This window comes from Andrena cerasifolii, chromosome 7 (genome assembly GCF_050908995.1).
Source record: "Andrena cerasifolii isolate SP2316 chromosome 7, iyAndCera1_principal, whole genome shotgun sequence".
Classification (NCBI taxonomy): domain Eukaryota; kingdom Metazoa; phylum Arthropoda; class Insecta; order Hymenoptera; family Andrenidae; genus Andrena; species Andrena cerasifolii.
Genome location: NC_135124.1, coordinates 3,136,812 through 3,150,088, shown reverse-complemented (window position 1 = coordinate 3,150,088; position 13,277 = coordinate 3,136,812). Strand labels below are relative to the sequence as shown.

The 13,277-nt window shown below is 39.4% G+C and overlaps 1 protein-coding gene across 4 annotated transcripts in view; it reads left to right on the top strand.

Annotated features, from left to right (window-relative positions):
• Positions 1-11,483, top strand: part of LOC143371639 (pyrokinin-1 receptor) — a 63,662-nt gene extending 52,179 nt beyond the window's left edge. The window contains exons 3-6 of one of the 4 annotated variants that reach the window (XR_013086082.1): positions 3,834-4,051; positions 4,318-4,747; positions 7,219-9,417; positions 9,871-11,483. Coding sequence is in view for 2 of the 4 variants with exons in the window: in XM_076817054.1 (XP_076673169.1) it covers positions 3,834-4,051; positions 4,318-4,747; positions 7,219-7,289 (719 nt within the window). In the remaining 2 variants the exon portion in view is untranslated. Of the gene's footprint in view, positions 1-3,833; positions 4,052-4,306; positions 4,748-7,218 lie in introns of those variants that run through there. The other 3 variants (XR_013086081.1, XM_076817054.1, XM_076817055.1) reach the window with 3 other exon arrangements.
• Positions 11,484-13,277: the final 1,794 nt, after the last annotated feature.

Sequence of the window (13,277 nt, the reverse complement as noted above, 5' to 3'; positions counted from 1 at the left end):
ATCCTCTGATTAACGGAGGGAATTTCCGAAACATTAATTTAAAATAAAATGGCGGCTTCTTAAAGTTGAAGGCCCGGTTTTTTTCGCGTGATTTTTTCAAAAATCAGGACTTCTAAGTATAACCCCTTAAATCATAAAAATAAAGATTTTGTACGTTTACATGGTCTTCGAATGGGTGTTCCGCTTTACCCTACCACTTGAGCGAGGCGAGATTTCAATACCTCCGATAAATCTCATTTTCCTTTGTTGCCAAATATTTTTCTTAACAAAGTCTTTGATTTTTTTATAGTCTATAGTCCACTTAAGACTCCTGTTGAAGTCTCGTGTCTCTTTTTCCTTCCGATTTTATGTTATCACCCTCCAGCGTTCCATTTTACCCTACTCTCCCCTATAGGTCCAACAGTGAGCTAATACGGATCAATAATTAGTACACACTGGGAAAAAAGTAGAAAATAGACCTTCCCATGTGCCTACAATTTTCCTCTCTATTATAGTTATCACTATCACTATTATAGCCATCGCCAAAGATGCGGACCATTCAGCCACATATTCTCTACCAGGGATTTTATTCTACCTACCAAGTCCTTGTCAAAACACTTTTTGAAAGCAAAATAGCGCGAGGTTAACTGTTTTGAGTTCCCTTAGCAATGCCGCTGACATGTGGACACCGTTTATTACACTTTTTTGACAAATAGTAGAGGCGATTGTTTGGCAATAAAAAATAAATTTAAGTTAGAAGTGTAAAAACTGAAATGTAATATTAGATGCTAGTACAAAATTTCGGGGATAGACTACAGTGGGCCGCAAAAGTATTCAGACACCCTTTAAAACAGAATAATTTTTCCAAAATTGGAAGGATTAGTTTCTAGGTGAAGTGTTTCACTGTTTTGAAAAAGAATTGCAATTGGTCGGAATATAGCGAAGAAAATAGTGAAGGTCGGTTTTTCAAATTTTTTATCTCAGCCTGTAACGAAAATTTAAAAATCCCCTTTGTAAATTTAAGTAAGATATATACATGCTGAAAATTTCATTCCAATCTCCAACTACTTTCGCAAGGTGAAATACTTTTGAGTATTTTTATGTATACATAGATAACCTCGATCTTATACACCACAAATCTCAAACTGGTACATTATTTTTCAGAACAAGCATGTGAGCACTGAACTGAATCCCGGTTTCTTTTATCAGAGTTTGCTATTCCATGTATTGTTCATTCGAAACAATTTACCCTAAACTCTATTATCAATTCTGGTTTAAGGCAGTAGAAACTTAAGGCTTTATAAGTGTAGGAATGATGTATTACAGTTATCATATTCCAATCTGACAAAAATGCATTCAAAGAGATGCCTTACAGCAGAGTATTTATTCAGGTATGCGAGTCGCGTGAACCATTTCCTGGTCGTTGATATTCAGATATTCGAATTACATTGCTATGACACGAGATCTTCCAAACGCTTAGTAATCCATTACCGGCTAAATCGATCACTATCGAAAAGGTAAAAGTGGTCATCGAGAATGTAATATTATTTATTCAGTTATTCGAAGAGAAGTAGACGCCTAGGTTTCCACTAACAATACGTCGAGCTTTAAACAAATTTATTACCTTAAAGAAAATTTTAAACAACGCACAATCCTGAGATAAAACTACGCTGCATTTATTTTTCTGTAAATTAACATACCGAATCTGACTACGTTTGGAAACATCTATCTTTTCTACTGTTTAAGGTAGAAAGTTAAAATTTTTCCAGTTCTGAGGAAGTATTTTATAAAAGATCAAAATAAATAAGAATATCAATAATGTTGACAGTCATTTGAATCGTGAATATCATATTGCGACATTGTGGTAGGCAATATGTACATTGTTGTCCCGTCAATCGATGCCAAATTTTGAAACGAAGAATCAGTTCTCGCTGTAAAGTTTGCACACCAATAACAGCTATAACAAGCACAGTTTCTCGTTTTGGCAAATAAAAATACGAAAATACATCACAAAAAAACAATAAAATTATTTTAAAAAAAAATATAAAATACAAAAAACAAGGAGCCCGACGTACAGCTACCTCCGCGTGGTGGGTTCTGGGCCACTTGTTCCGTTAGGAAACAAGTTTTTGATGCTTTAAAGTGCCGATACGCCATTCCTGTCGTTCCGAAACCAGCCGCAGGTGTTTCTTTGCTTCATTTACGCAACAAATATAGTCCTGGGTAAAAAAAAGGTAGAATCCACCAACGGAAGAGAGTTGAACTTTCTTAAGTTTTTTACTAAAATTTTGAAAGTTAAGGCCTTTGGTGCGCACAGAAGAAATTATCCGATTGAGCTGAAATTGTTTACAAGTTTTTTCACTCCACCCTAACGGTTATACCTAAAACATATATTTATAGTTTTTTTTTTTTTACATAAATGAATACTTTTTAAAGCATAAAAACAAAGATTTTGTACGTTTACATGGTCTTCAAATGGGTGTTCCGTTTTACCTTACCACCTGAGCGAGGCGAATATTTCGATCAGGGATCCGAACCACCTAGTAACCCTAACCCTTACCCGGTTAACCAAGGAAGGTTTCTGTAACCCATACTAACCGCGAGGGAACGGTTCTTAAATTCTAGAAAGAACCGAAGTAACCGGGTTAACCCGCTACGAGCGGGTTACTAGTAAAATAAGACAGTCTAGCCTAGTGTAGACTTGTGTAAAAATTGTCCGATTTACATGACATTTGGTATGATTTTCATCAGGACAACATAAGGAATCCATTGGTGTCACTTCCATATCGATACGATAAAGAATAAAGAATTTCTTACTACGCTGAAATGGATATTTCTCATTTTCACCCCTTAACTGCGGGGCGCCAACCGCAATTCGCTGAGGTCGGCCGAGGATTCATACCCGATTCAGAAAAATAATAATTCTTTAGTCTTTATCGTATGGATATGGAAGTAATGTCGATGGATTCCTTATGTTTTTCCGATGATAATCATACTAAATTTCATGCAAATCGGACTATTATTAACAAAGTCAACTTGAAATTATATAAATCAATTTTTCATGTGATTTCCTTCATTATGGTCCGAATCACGTCGTTCTTGGTGTCAGTTTCATTGGCGAAAGATCTGATTAGAAATGTAGGAAGTCGAAGATTTCTCACTTCTTAATACACACTCCAACCCCTGTATTCTTCCAATATTACTGTAACCGCATTAACCCGGTTAACCCGGTTAGTCGGGTTACAGAGGAATTCTGTTACCCGGTTAGGCGGGTTAGTCGGCGGTACGGCGTACCGAACCGGGTACGGGTTAGGGTTCGGTTCCCTGATTTCGATACCTCCGGTACATCTCATTTTCCTTTGTTGCCAAATATTTTTCTTAACAAAGTCTTTGATTTTCTTATAGTCTAAGGTTCACTTAAGACTCCTCCTGAAGTCTCGTGTTTTTTTTTCCTTCCGATTTTATGTTATCACCCTTCAAAGTTAGGCGTTCCATTTTACCCTACTCTCCCCTAATGTGAAACAAAATTCTAATTTTCAACTATTAATTTTTCCTAAAAAACTCACTGGTTGCCATTCTGTATCGTAATGGCATGATTGATTTTTGTCAATTGCCTGACACTGTAACTTCGCAACATTTAAGTAAATATTTTAATGATTTCAACGTCTCAACATGAAATATAAAAAATAAGGTAAATCCTTATTTTGGTAATCATTCTTAAAATATTTAACTCAAATAATACCTAAATCTACTTGTACGCAACGTTAACCTGTATAATCTTGAAGTTGGGAACACTTATCAACCGTAATATGCATATCAAAAAGACCAAATTCCAAACAATTTTATCATTGCAGTTGCAGTCGTAGTGGCGTTTTTCATTTGTTGGGCACCGTTCCATGCCCAAAGGCTGCTGGCTGTCTACGCGCAGAGTACCGAGGCTGAACCAGAAGACGCGTTAATAATAGTCTATACTATCCTCACGTACGTGTCAGGGGTATTTTATTACCTTTCGACGACGGTGAATCCGCTCCTCTACAACATCATGTCCAACAAATTTAGGGAAGCTTTCAAGGTAAGTCCACACTTAAGAGCTACAGTTAGAAATCTCATTAGCATATTAATCAGAATCTCCAGTCACTTCTTATAAATACAAATCAGTAATTCTAAATGAAATATTTTATTGAATTAACATTAAATGCATCTTTAATTCCTAACAAATTGAATACACAAAAGAAATTTAACTTCTGACCACCAGGACAGATAAGAAATTAAATGCTCCAAAACCCATTGGCAGCAAGTTCGACAGAGTACGTTAAACACACTGAAGTTAACTTTCAGTCGATGCTGTCGAATCACTGTAGACGGATGTGGTCCTCCCAGAAGTCAATCCCCACGCAACCAACTTACAGCAGCCTCTCGAGGTACCCAAGGTCCACTACCAGACAGGCAGACGATTTCCAAAATTCGCCATCAATTTCCATCAGCGGCGATCAGCAAATGCTGACAAACGTTCCACGGACGACGAACTCGTCCAATCAGAACGAACAAATGCCATTGAAGGACCAAAAGAGTCGACCGATTCCAAAGGTGAACCGAATCAGCTGCAGGGAGTACAAAAGAAGTATATCGAGAGAATCGAATTTCAGTCAACTCACTTTGATGGCCTCGATCAACAAAAGCGTCAACGAGGATAACAACAACGTCGCCGCGGTGTGTGCCGACGAGTGTCTGTTGAAGATTTCGAGACCACCGAGGGCTGATACTTTCGGTAATTTCTAGATTTCATGAATCGGGATTAATTGTGAGCTGTTCAGGCCATTATATTTTACAAGTATTTCTTGTTACTGGCAAAGACGCGTGACCTTATACCGGAACCATGGAAGTAAAAGAACAATTTTTCGAATAAAAGTGGTTTAGTATGAAAGGGGCCATCGTGTGGACATAACGATGTTTTTGCTGGTGAAGTCTCTTACGCGATACGAAGATCAACCCAGCAGCTTTTACATGCCATATTTTGATATTCATTTGCAAATATGTAGCAGCTCTTAAGACGAATACAAAGCTCTGTAATACAAGGTCAGTGAAGGTCATGGAAAATCGATTCATATCTCGTGAGCGACTCTACCTGCACACAAATATCGTTAGGGACAGTGGTAGAGCACCTGTTATACCAAACAACTTTATTGGAAAAAATTTTTTGCTCAATCGGGAGCAGACCTCTTTAAGTCCTGGAAACCGGGTCAGAATCGAGTGCGAATTATTACGATACGTCCAGACCTGAACCGAGCCCCGAATCAAACACACCTATGCCAGTTTTCCACATCTGGGACTACGCTTTTGACTTTACCATGAACTTGTATCTCTGTACCTCGCTGGCACCCTACGGGATTTCAAAGCGCACGCTTCACAATGTCTACGGGACACTCGACGTTTGTGACCAATTTGTTTTGCTACTTAAAAGCTCTAATGGCAAGAACGAGAAGGACTCATGGTGATGTAAGGGATAGAGACGCACCATTACAGTCGTTCACGCTTTGTGTTTGAGCCAATCCCTTGATGCGACGGGCCTTAACTGACATCGGCTGGAAACAACCCGATCATCACGGCGAACTTGAGTTTCCTTTGGTCGATGGTCCCTAGATTCGTTCCTTGGTGTCACATGGCAGGCAAATCTTCGTTCTGCACTACTCGAAACACTGTCTGTCACAGATAGGAACGTAGGTAGCATTATGTTGTCTGAAGTTATGTTCGGCACAGGGCTCGGCTCAGATCTGGACGCACACTTAAGTGAACCTTGAGGGCCTCTATTTCACTGGGAAGTATCGCCTCTTGGGAAGTATGCAAATCCATGATGGTCGTTGCTGAGGATACATTGTAAAGAAACTGAATGACCGAGTTCGATCTATGTCAGGTATTGGTATTCTCCTGTTTCAACTTAATAAAATCTAACCACAGCATGGGGTGGAGGAACTGCAATAGTGTGCGTGGTACGAGCCGGCACGCATGGCCAGTCTTGCAGTTACCCCACCCTTTGCTGTTACAGTAAGTCCTCGTTATGAGCCCGACAAACGGGGCTGGCGGCGGGCTCGTAGCACGTTGTGAACACTATTCCGCGTGGCCAATGGCGTGAGTGAGAAAACACAAGAACGAGCGAGAGGAAACGAAAGAGTCTCTCTCTCGTTCCCGGGTTCCCCTACTCTCGTCCGAAGGATTCCAAGAAATGGTAGGGATAGTTGCTGGGCCCTACTGAGCAGATCTTGGACGCAATACTTTGATGACACTTCTATTCGTAATTTACATAATAGTTATAACTTATTTTCAGCCTCAGAACAGCTTTTCTTCTGTACAACGAAGCGTTTTAATGAAAATGCAGGGGTTGAAAACGGTTATGATATTGGCTTCGGTTCTTGTAACAGTTATGAGAATTGAAATAATCTTGAAACAGTTACGAGTGAAAATGCTTCTGGCCAATATCAGTTTCGGTTCCGGTTCTACAGAACCGATATTATATCGGTTCCACAACGGTTGTATATCGAAATCGATGTAGTCAGAAATTTCGGTTCCTTCATAATAGTTATTCAAAATATCGATTCTTCATAACTGTTCCACTCAGAACTGATATATAACAGTTATTTTCGGAACCGTTTCAACCCCTGCGAAAACGTTTAATATCTCCATCGTTTGTAGATATATGAAAAAACTCTTCAGACAAAAGTTGTATTATATAAAGAGGCGAATATAATGGTAGGAAAAATTAATTTTTTTTCAAGATTACTCTTTCGAGTTTTCAAGGTCACAGATGCTTTTTTGTTAACAATCGTATATGCTGTGTATGTATTATTAAACAGAAGAAAAATACAAATTCAAAGATATATCATAATGTATATTTATGTAAAGTTTTACAAAATTCAAAATGTTTAAAATCGATGCGCTTCGTTTTCTCTTGTCTCAATCGGGCTGAAATTGTTTCAGGATCATTTTCCCAACAAGTGTCACAGTTCGGGGGGGGGGGGGGGGGGGGTGAAATAAAAAAATCTCACAAAATAATTTTCGTCAGGAGTAGTTAAGATCCACCCTAGTGCACACGTCCGGACGTTGCCCACACTGTGAGTGTGCTGGGGTAGTACAATTTCTGCTACACGAAAGAACACTGGCAAGATGCGAGGAGAGTTTTTCGATACCTAAAGAGTAATGATAATTATTCACTGGTTTATGAACCGGGTATTTTTAATCTTGCAGGTTATGCCGATGCCAATTACGCTGATGACGAAGATGATAGACGCTTTTCACTGGTTTCGTCTATCTACTAGAAGGGACAACGATCAGTTGGCAATCCCGAAAGCAGCGTTCGGATGCCCTTTCAAGCAGAGTAGCCGAATATATGGCACTATCCAATGCGGCAAAGGATGGTGTGTATCTGAACATTATTCAGCGACAATCCAAGTGGACAAAAGATTGTAATGAACTAGACACACCACAACAGAACAAACATATAGATGTCCGATACCATTATATCTGCGATGTAGTAGCTGATAATTTCACACATGTAAAATATAAAGCGACAGATGAAATGGTAGCAGATGTACATACTAAGCCGTTATGCAAACCGAAACATTTATATTCCACTGGAGAAATAGGTGTTTGAATTTCATAACGAAGATGTAAATTAGAATATAAGTTTGTCTATAACTTAGTCGGCTAGTAAATTAGGAGGAAGTCTTGTAAGATTCATAATTTCCCGCTAATTATGTAATTAGGTTAGGTACGAGCCGATTAGGAAGCATGCACCTAAGAGTTAAATGGACGGAGCACAAAGTATCAACATAGATGAGGGGGTCGAGCCAGCCGATCGGGAGCAGAGAAGCCTTGGTCGACGGCTTGTGATTGGCGGAGTAGTACGCATGCGTCGCGGTTTATTTGAAACGGAATGCTTATATAGGGTGTATTCAAATATGCTTATATGTTTAAAACTATACATATACATATATGGGTCATTCCACTTCAACCGGATCACCTTCGAGTCCAAAATTTGGGAAAATGTAGACGAACGTGTGAGGAATTAAATTGTTCGTCTGCACATGTACTTTCGAAAGGAAGTTGGCATTTTGAAAAATTCAATATGGCGGCTACACTCTGCGGAATTGGGAAATAGGTTAGTAATACTATTAGTAAAAATCCGAAAATGACTCGAACGGTATGAAAATGAAATGATTACGAATCGACATAAGTCGCTGATTACGAATCTGAAGTGAGAATTGATGAATTCAAAATGGCGGATTCAATATGGCGGCTATACACCCAAGATCTTGCTCCAAGGGAATGTAAGTTACCCGAAATGATTATGAAATAATTACTCGGGGTTTTTGAGGCCACTGATCACGTATATGAAGCCAGATTTCCAAAATTCAAAATGGCGGATGGACCATGGCGGACCAAAATTTTGAAAAATTTTCAAATTATCTGACGCAACAGAACCTATAACCATTGTACGAGTACAAGATGCGTAAAATATGAAAGATTGTTTATCAGCACACTAAAGGAATGACAAGACTTATTTACTTAAGAATATGCGATCGGATTATCAAACATTAAAACAGCACATCCAATATGATGGATCCGCAAAGAAAAAATTTTAAAACTGAACAAGAAGTAACCATCTACTTCACTTTATTTCCGCCTGTTTACTCTGTACTCTCCTAGAATATCACCCATTCAAGGGCCTATTGTGGAAGGTGCCTGGGTCGAGATTGTCCCTGAGAATCTCACGGTGTTTCTTGGTCGTCCTTCGCTGTTGTCGAGACGGGTGCCGGGATGGGTATAGTCGGTTGGAAACCGAGGGTAGTATTCTTGGCCGGTTAAAGAGTTAGGACTCACCGTAGGGTTAAACAAGGTTTATTCTATCCCGATCTGGGTTACACGGACACTTTGACAATCACACGTGAGTCTCGTATAGAGTCTGAGCTGTCATTGCTCGTACATGGTTCTTATACTCTAATCGGGGTGAAGCGGGGTCTCTGTCGTTGCCCCCCTTTTGGGTGTTTCACCATATGCTGAAGGTTCTTGGTGCGCTTCCGAGATCCCTTCCGCGGTTGTGCCGGATTTCGGCCGTTCGATTGTGGCAATCGGAATGCGCACGGTGTCGTTAGGCTTGGGTGTCGGTTGCATGCGCAGTATCATGCACCCCGCTTACTGACACGAGCTTATGCCCCGCAGCTTTGTGCTCCGTCCATTTAATTCTTAGGTCCATGTTAGGAAGTCGCCGCACGGGCTCTATGGGCGGTATTCATAGTCGCGTTTTGAGCAAATGCTTAAGATGGTCTTGAGATTAAGAAGCCACTGTGAATACCGCCCTGTTAGGCCGGCGACACATTCGTGTTTTGTTCGCACGATTCGACCAATCGCGGTTAAACGAGCGGACGAACCGCTTCAGTTACATGTGTTCACATATACAGTATTTCCTCGTTACGGGCTCGATTTGGTGTACACGATACGGACTTTTCGCTATCCCCACCACTTCTGTCTCACTGTTGTCCGGCTAAGGCGAGAGCGAGATGGAACGAGAGCGAGCGAGAGGCACCGAAAGCGAGCGAGGACGGTACGAGACCGACGACGCGTTGATGTTTTGTCTCGCTCCGTCCTTCGGACGCTTCACACTCTGTCCTTTGCATGCGCGACGGGCGTGCGCGATGGTCGCAAGCGCTTAAGATTTTGCGAAGCGGTTTTCGTGCTCACGGTAAGCGCTTGCGACCATCGCGCACGCTCGCCGCGCACGCAGTGTTCTATCTCGCTCCCCCCTTCGGCCAGAAAGAAGCGAGAAACGAACACCCGGAATTAGGGCTCTGTTCACGATACGGGCTCAACGCCGGTCCCGACCAGCGAGCCGCTAACGAGGAAATACTGTAAGCGTTTTGTCCGCGCGAATCTATTTGAAACAATATTTTTCTGTTACTTGAATCAATAGGCATTTTGTAGCGTTGCGTTTTGTCTCGTTCTAGTCATTTCCCCTAGGCTTATATATCATTATCAAGCAACGTATCGTTACACTTTTCATAAACTTTTGTAATATATTAATAGTTCGTTGACAAGGGAGCATTGAGAAACTATAATTACAGTTTTTAAATAATATTGTGAAAAATCACCACAATTGCCAAAATGGTCCGCGATAGAGCGAGAAGTGTAAGAAATGTCTAATTCAGTAAGTACAGTTTTATCTGTTATATAGTGTTGCGCGGCCGTCGAATTCGAGCGTAGGTCGATGCTCGTGGAGCGCTAAGGCGCTCTGCTCTCTGGACGCGGATTTTTAGTAATAATAATAACAATAATAATTTAATAAGAATAATTAGAACACAACCAACAATAAATTTTAATGAACTAAATAAACTGAATTTAATTAGATACAATAAGTGATCTGGAAGACTTGTAATCGTATGTCCGTTTACTTTCGTACTCGGGGCAGGAGTGAACGTTTTCACAACGTCCTTCGGTTGTACACCTTTTGTTAAATTACAAAATGTCTTAGATTCTAAAAGCCAATCGCAAATTTACTAATTTATTAGCTAAATTCCTATTCGTCAATCAATTTCCTTTCAGTTATCGATCTTTGTAAAACTAGCGTTTAACAACTTTGCGCTGAATTTACACACCTAGGAGGAGGAATAAAAGTAGAGTTCATTTATTGAATCATCCGTTTCCAAGTAAGTATTGATCCCCATAAAAAACTTCAAAAAGTAAAAAAAATTACACCAAGTACATAAAAAAGTCGAGGTCGGAAAAGAGTATTGTCAATATAAAAAAAGATGTGAAATCAAAATGAGCTGCAAGTACATAAAGGTGTTTTCCAACTGCGCTTAAGATGACGCAACTACATATACACAGCTAAAATGCTGTGTTCGTATACTGCATTATTCATATCGCGGACATTTTAATAATGTGAAGATAAAATGTAACATTTGCCTAGATGTCCGCGGCCTGGAAGTCAAATACTTGGCGTGGCGAAGTACTGTGTAAAGGATGATTAAAATATGCAAATGAGAAATTATTATGATCAAAGAATAAATTTATAACACCCACTGTTTTCTAGCTGGAACCCATCTGACCGTCCAAGCGTAGAAGGAAGTGCGAAATAAAAGACTATTGAAGCTGAAAATTGAGTTCCTACTTCTCCTTGCATACAAACTCTAAGTAAATTTTATGACGTTTTGAAACATTAACGGTACACTTCTCGATACCGCAGATGTACCTATCTAGCATTTGTGACGAAAAAGAATTGTTCAGCCTTTGGCCCTGCCACTCGCAGCGTAGACCTTTGGTAGGTAGGTATCTGTTTCAACGGGCAATGCCCAACGCATGCCACCCGTGGCGCGAACAAGACCACCCCCGGTGCTTGGTATTCCAGCGGGTTTTCTTCTGGTCAAAATCAGTAAATTTGCAAGCGCAATATCTTGAAAACCAGTGGAAATAAGGTGTATACATTATAGGTTATTGAATTTGTCTTGGAACGCACTATCAAGTTAAAAAAAATAGTTCCATTTAAAAATCCGAACTTGACCATCGTATCTTTTAAAATAATAAATATGCCCCCCAAACCATGCGTGATTTTTGCACGAAAAAATCAAGACTTCAACTATAAATAGCCACCATTTTGTTTCAAATTAATATTTCAGAAAATTCTCTCCGTCAACCCGAGGATACACTAATATACTAACGAAATCTTTTTTGTTTTTTGATTTTAGATAATCTGGTTCCGAATGGCAGTGCTCACCGTATAATCAAATTTTTAAAAAGGCTTCTTGAATGTCGGTCGTTACTATGAAGTAACTTTTTGCGCTTAAAAGAGCAACATTTAAAGAACATTTGGTAATTTTTTCGTAGAAAAATATTTACGTTTATATTATTATGTTCTTTAAATGTTGCTTTTTTAAGCGCAAAAAGTTTTGTAAAAATATATACTTCCGCTTCTTCAAAAAAAATTCACAAATATTCGCCTCTTTTCGGCTGCCTGAATAGGTATAACCCCTTAATACTTCAACTTCTGGTTGCATATGGTGCTTCACGATTTTATTTAAAGTGATATTAACACCATCAAAATTGCAGTACAAGAAAGAATTATATTTTAGTTTTTAGAGTATTTTTAATAAAATCGTTTAACATGAAATTTTTTTTTTATATATTTTTTATTTTCTAATTATTAGTGTTTGTGGATTTATATTTCATAGCTCAAACTTCTTTATAAATATCTTTTATTGCTGTATGCAGTTTAAAAGTTTGCTCGAACCCTACAGTGCTAAAAGTTCGTAAAGAACGCGAGTGGTTTATTTTGTCGATTGGATTTGTGATTATGAGTTATTATTTATTGATGACTGTGTAATTTTTTCAACCCTTCGGGTTAATTTTTTTTAAAATATTGGATTTTCATCAAACTACGCACGCCCGCAGTTTCAAGACAATTGGATAGTCGGAAGTGGATTAGGATCCATTTCGGTTGGAATGGACAATGTCGTATATACGGTTCATTCCATGCCAAACGGATCACTTTGAACACTCAATGTCTGAGATTTTGTTCAAATTGAAACATGTTATAGTGCATGTGAAAATAAGAGGGGTTCAAGTTGTCACAGTTTGCCACATTCAAAATTGTTTTATAAATATTATTATCCACTTTCATCGATTTTTTAAGTCCTCCTTATTTTCACATAGACTCTAACATATTTCAATTTGAACAAAATCCCAGGAGTTTATCCAGATATTATCTTTGCCCATCTCTGTTTTCCAGCCGCTTCGCTGTGATTCATTCAAATCTCCCTGACAACAATAATAGTAATAGGGGAAATGCGGCAACAGCGCGATGCGACTCTTCATACGTATCGGCATCTATGTCTTTCCTACATTTATCGGCTAGCTTGGACTTCCACCGGTTTTGATGGTACATGGCACGAATATACCATCAGCGCCGATAATGGAGAATACTTGAAGCCTCATTCTGTCATTTGTCGAGTCTGTTTCAGTACACGATTCATAAATTCATTATAATTTCAACGTACGGTGCTTATTAGCGTTCAAACGCACCAGACCACCCTGCACTGATGTCTACTAGAGGCAACTATACCCTCAAAAACTTCCTTCTTACCGATTCCAGGACGAAAGTTGGTTGAAACGATTTAGCGTATACATACACGCTTTTCCTAGCTTGTGTGAGCGTACGCACACATTCAAGGCCCGGTGAGACGGCAGCCTTAACCCTTAACTGGTATACTGTTTTTGGCAAACGTGACTGGTATACTGGGGTCGTGACAAACCCC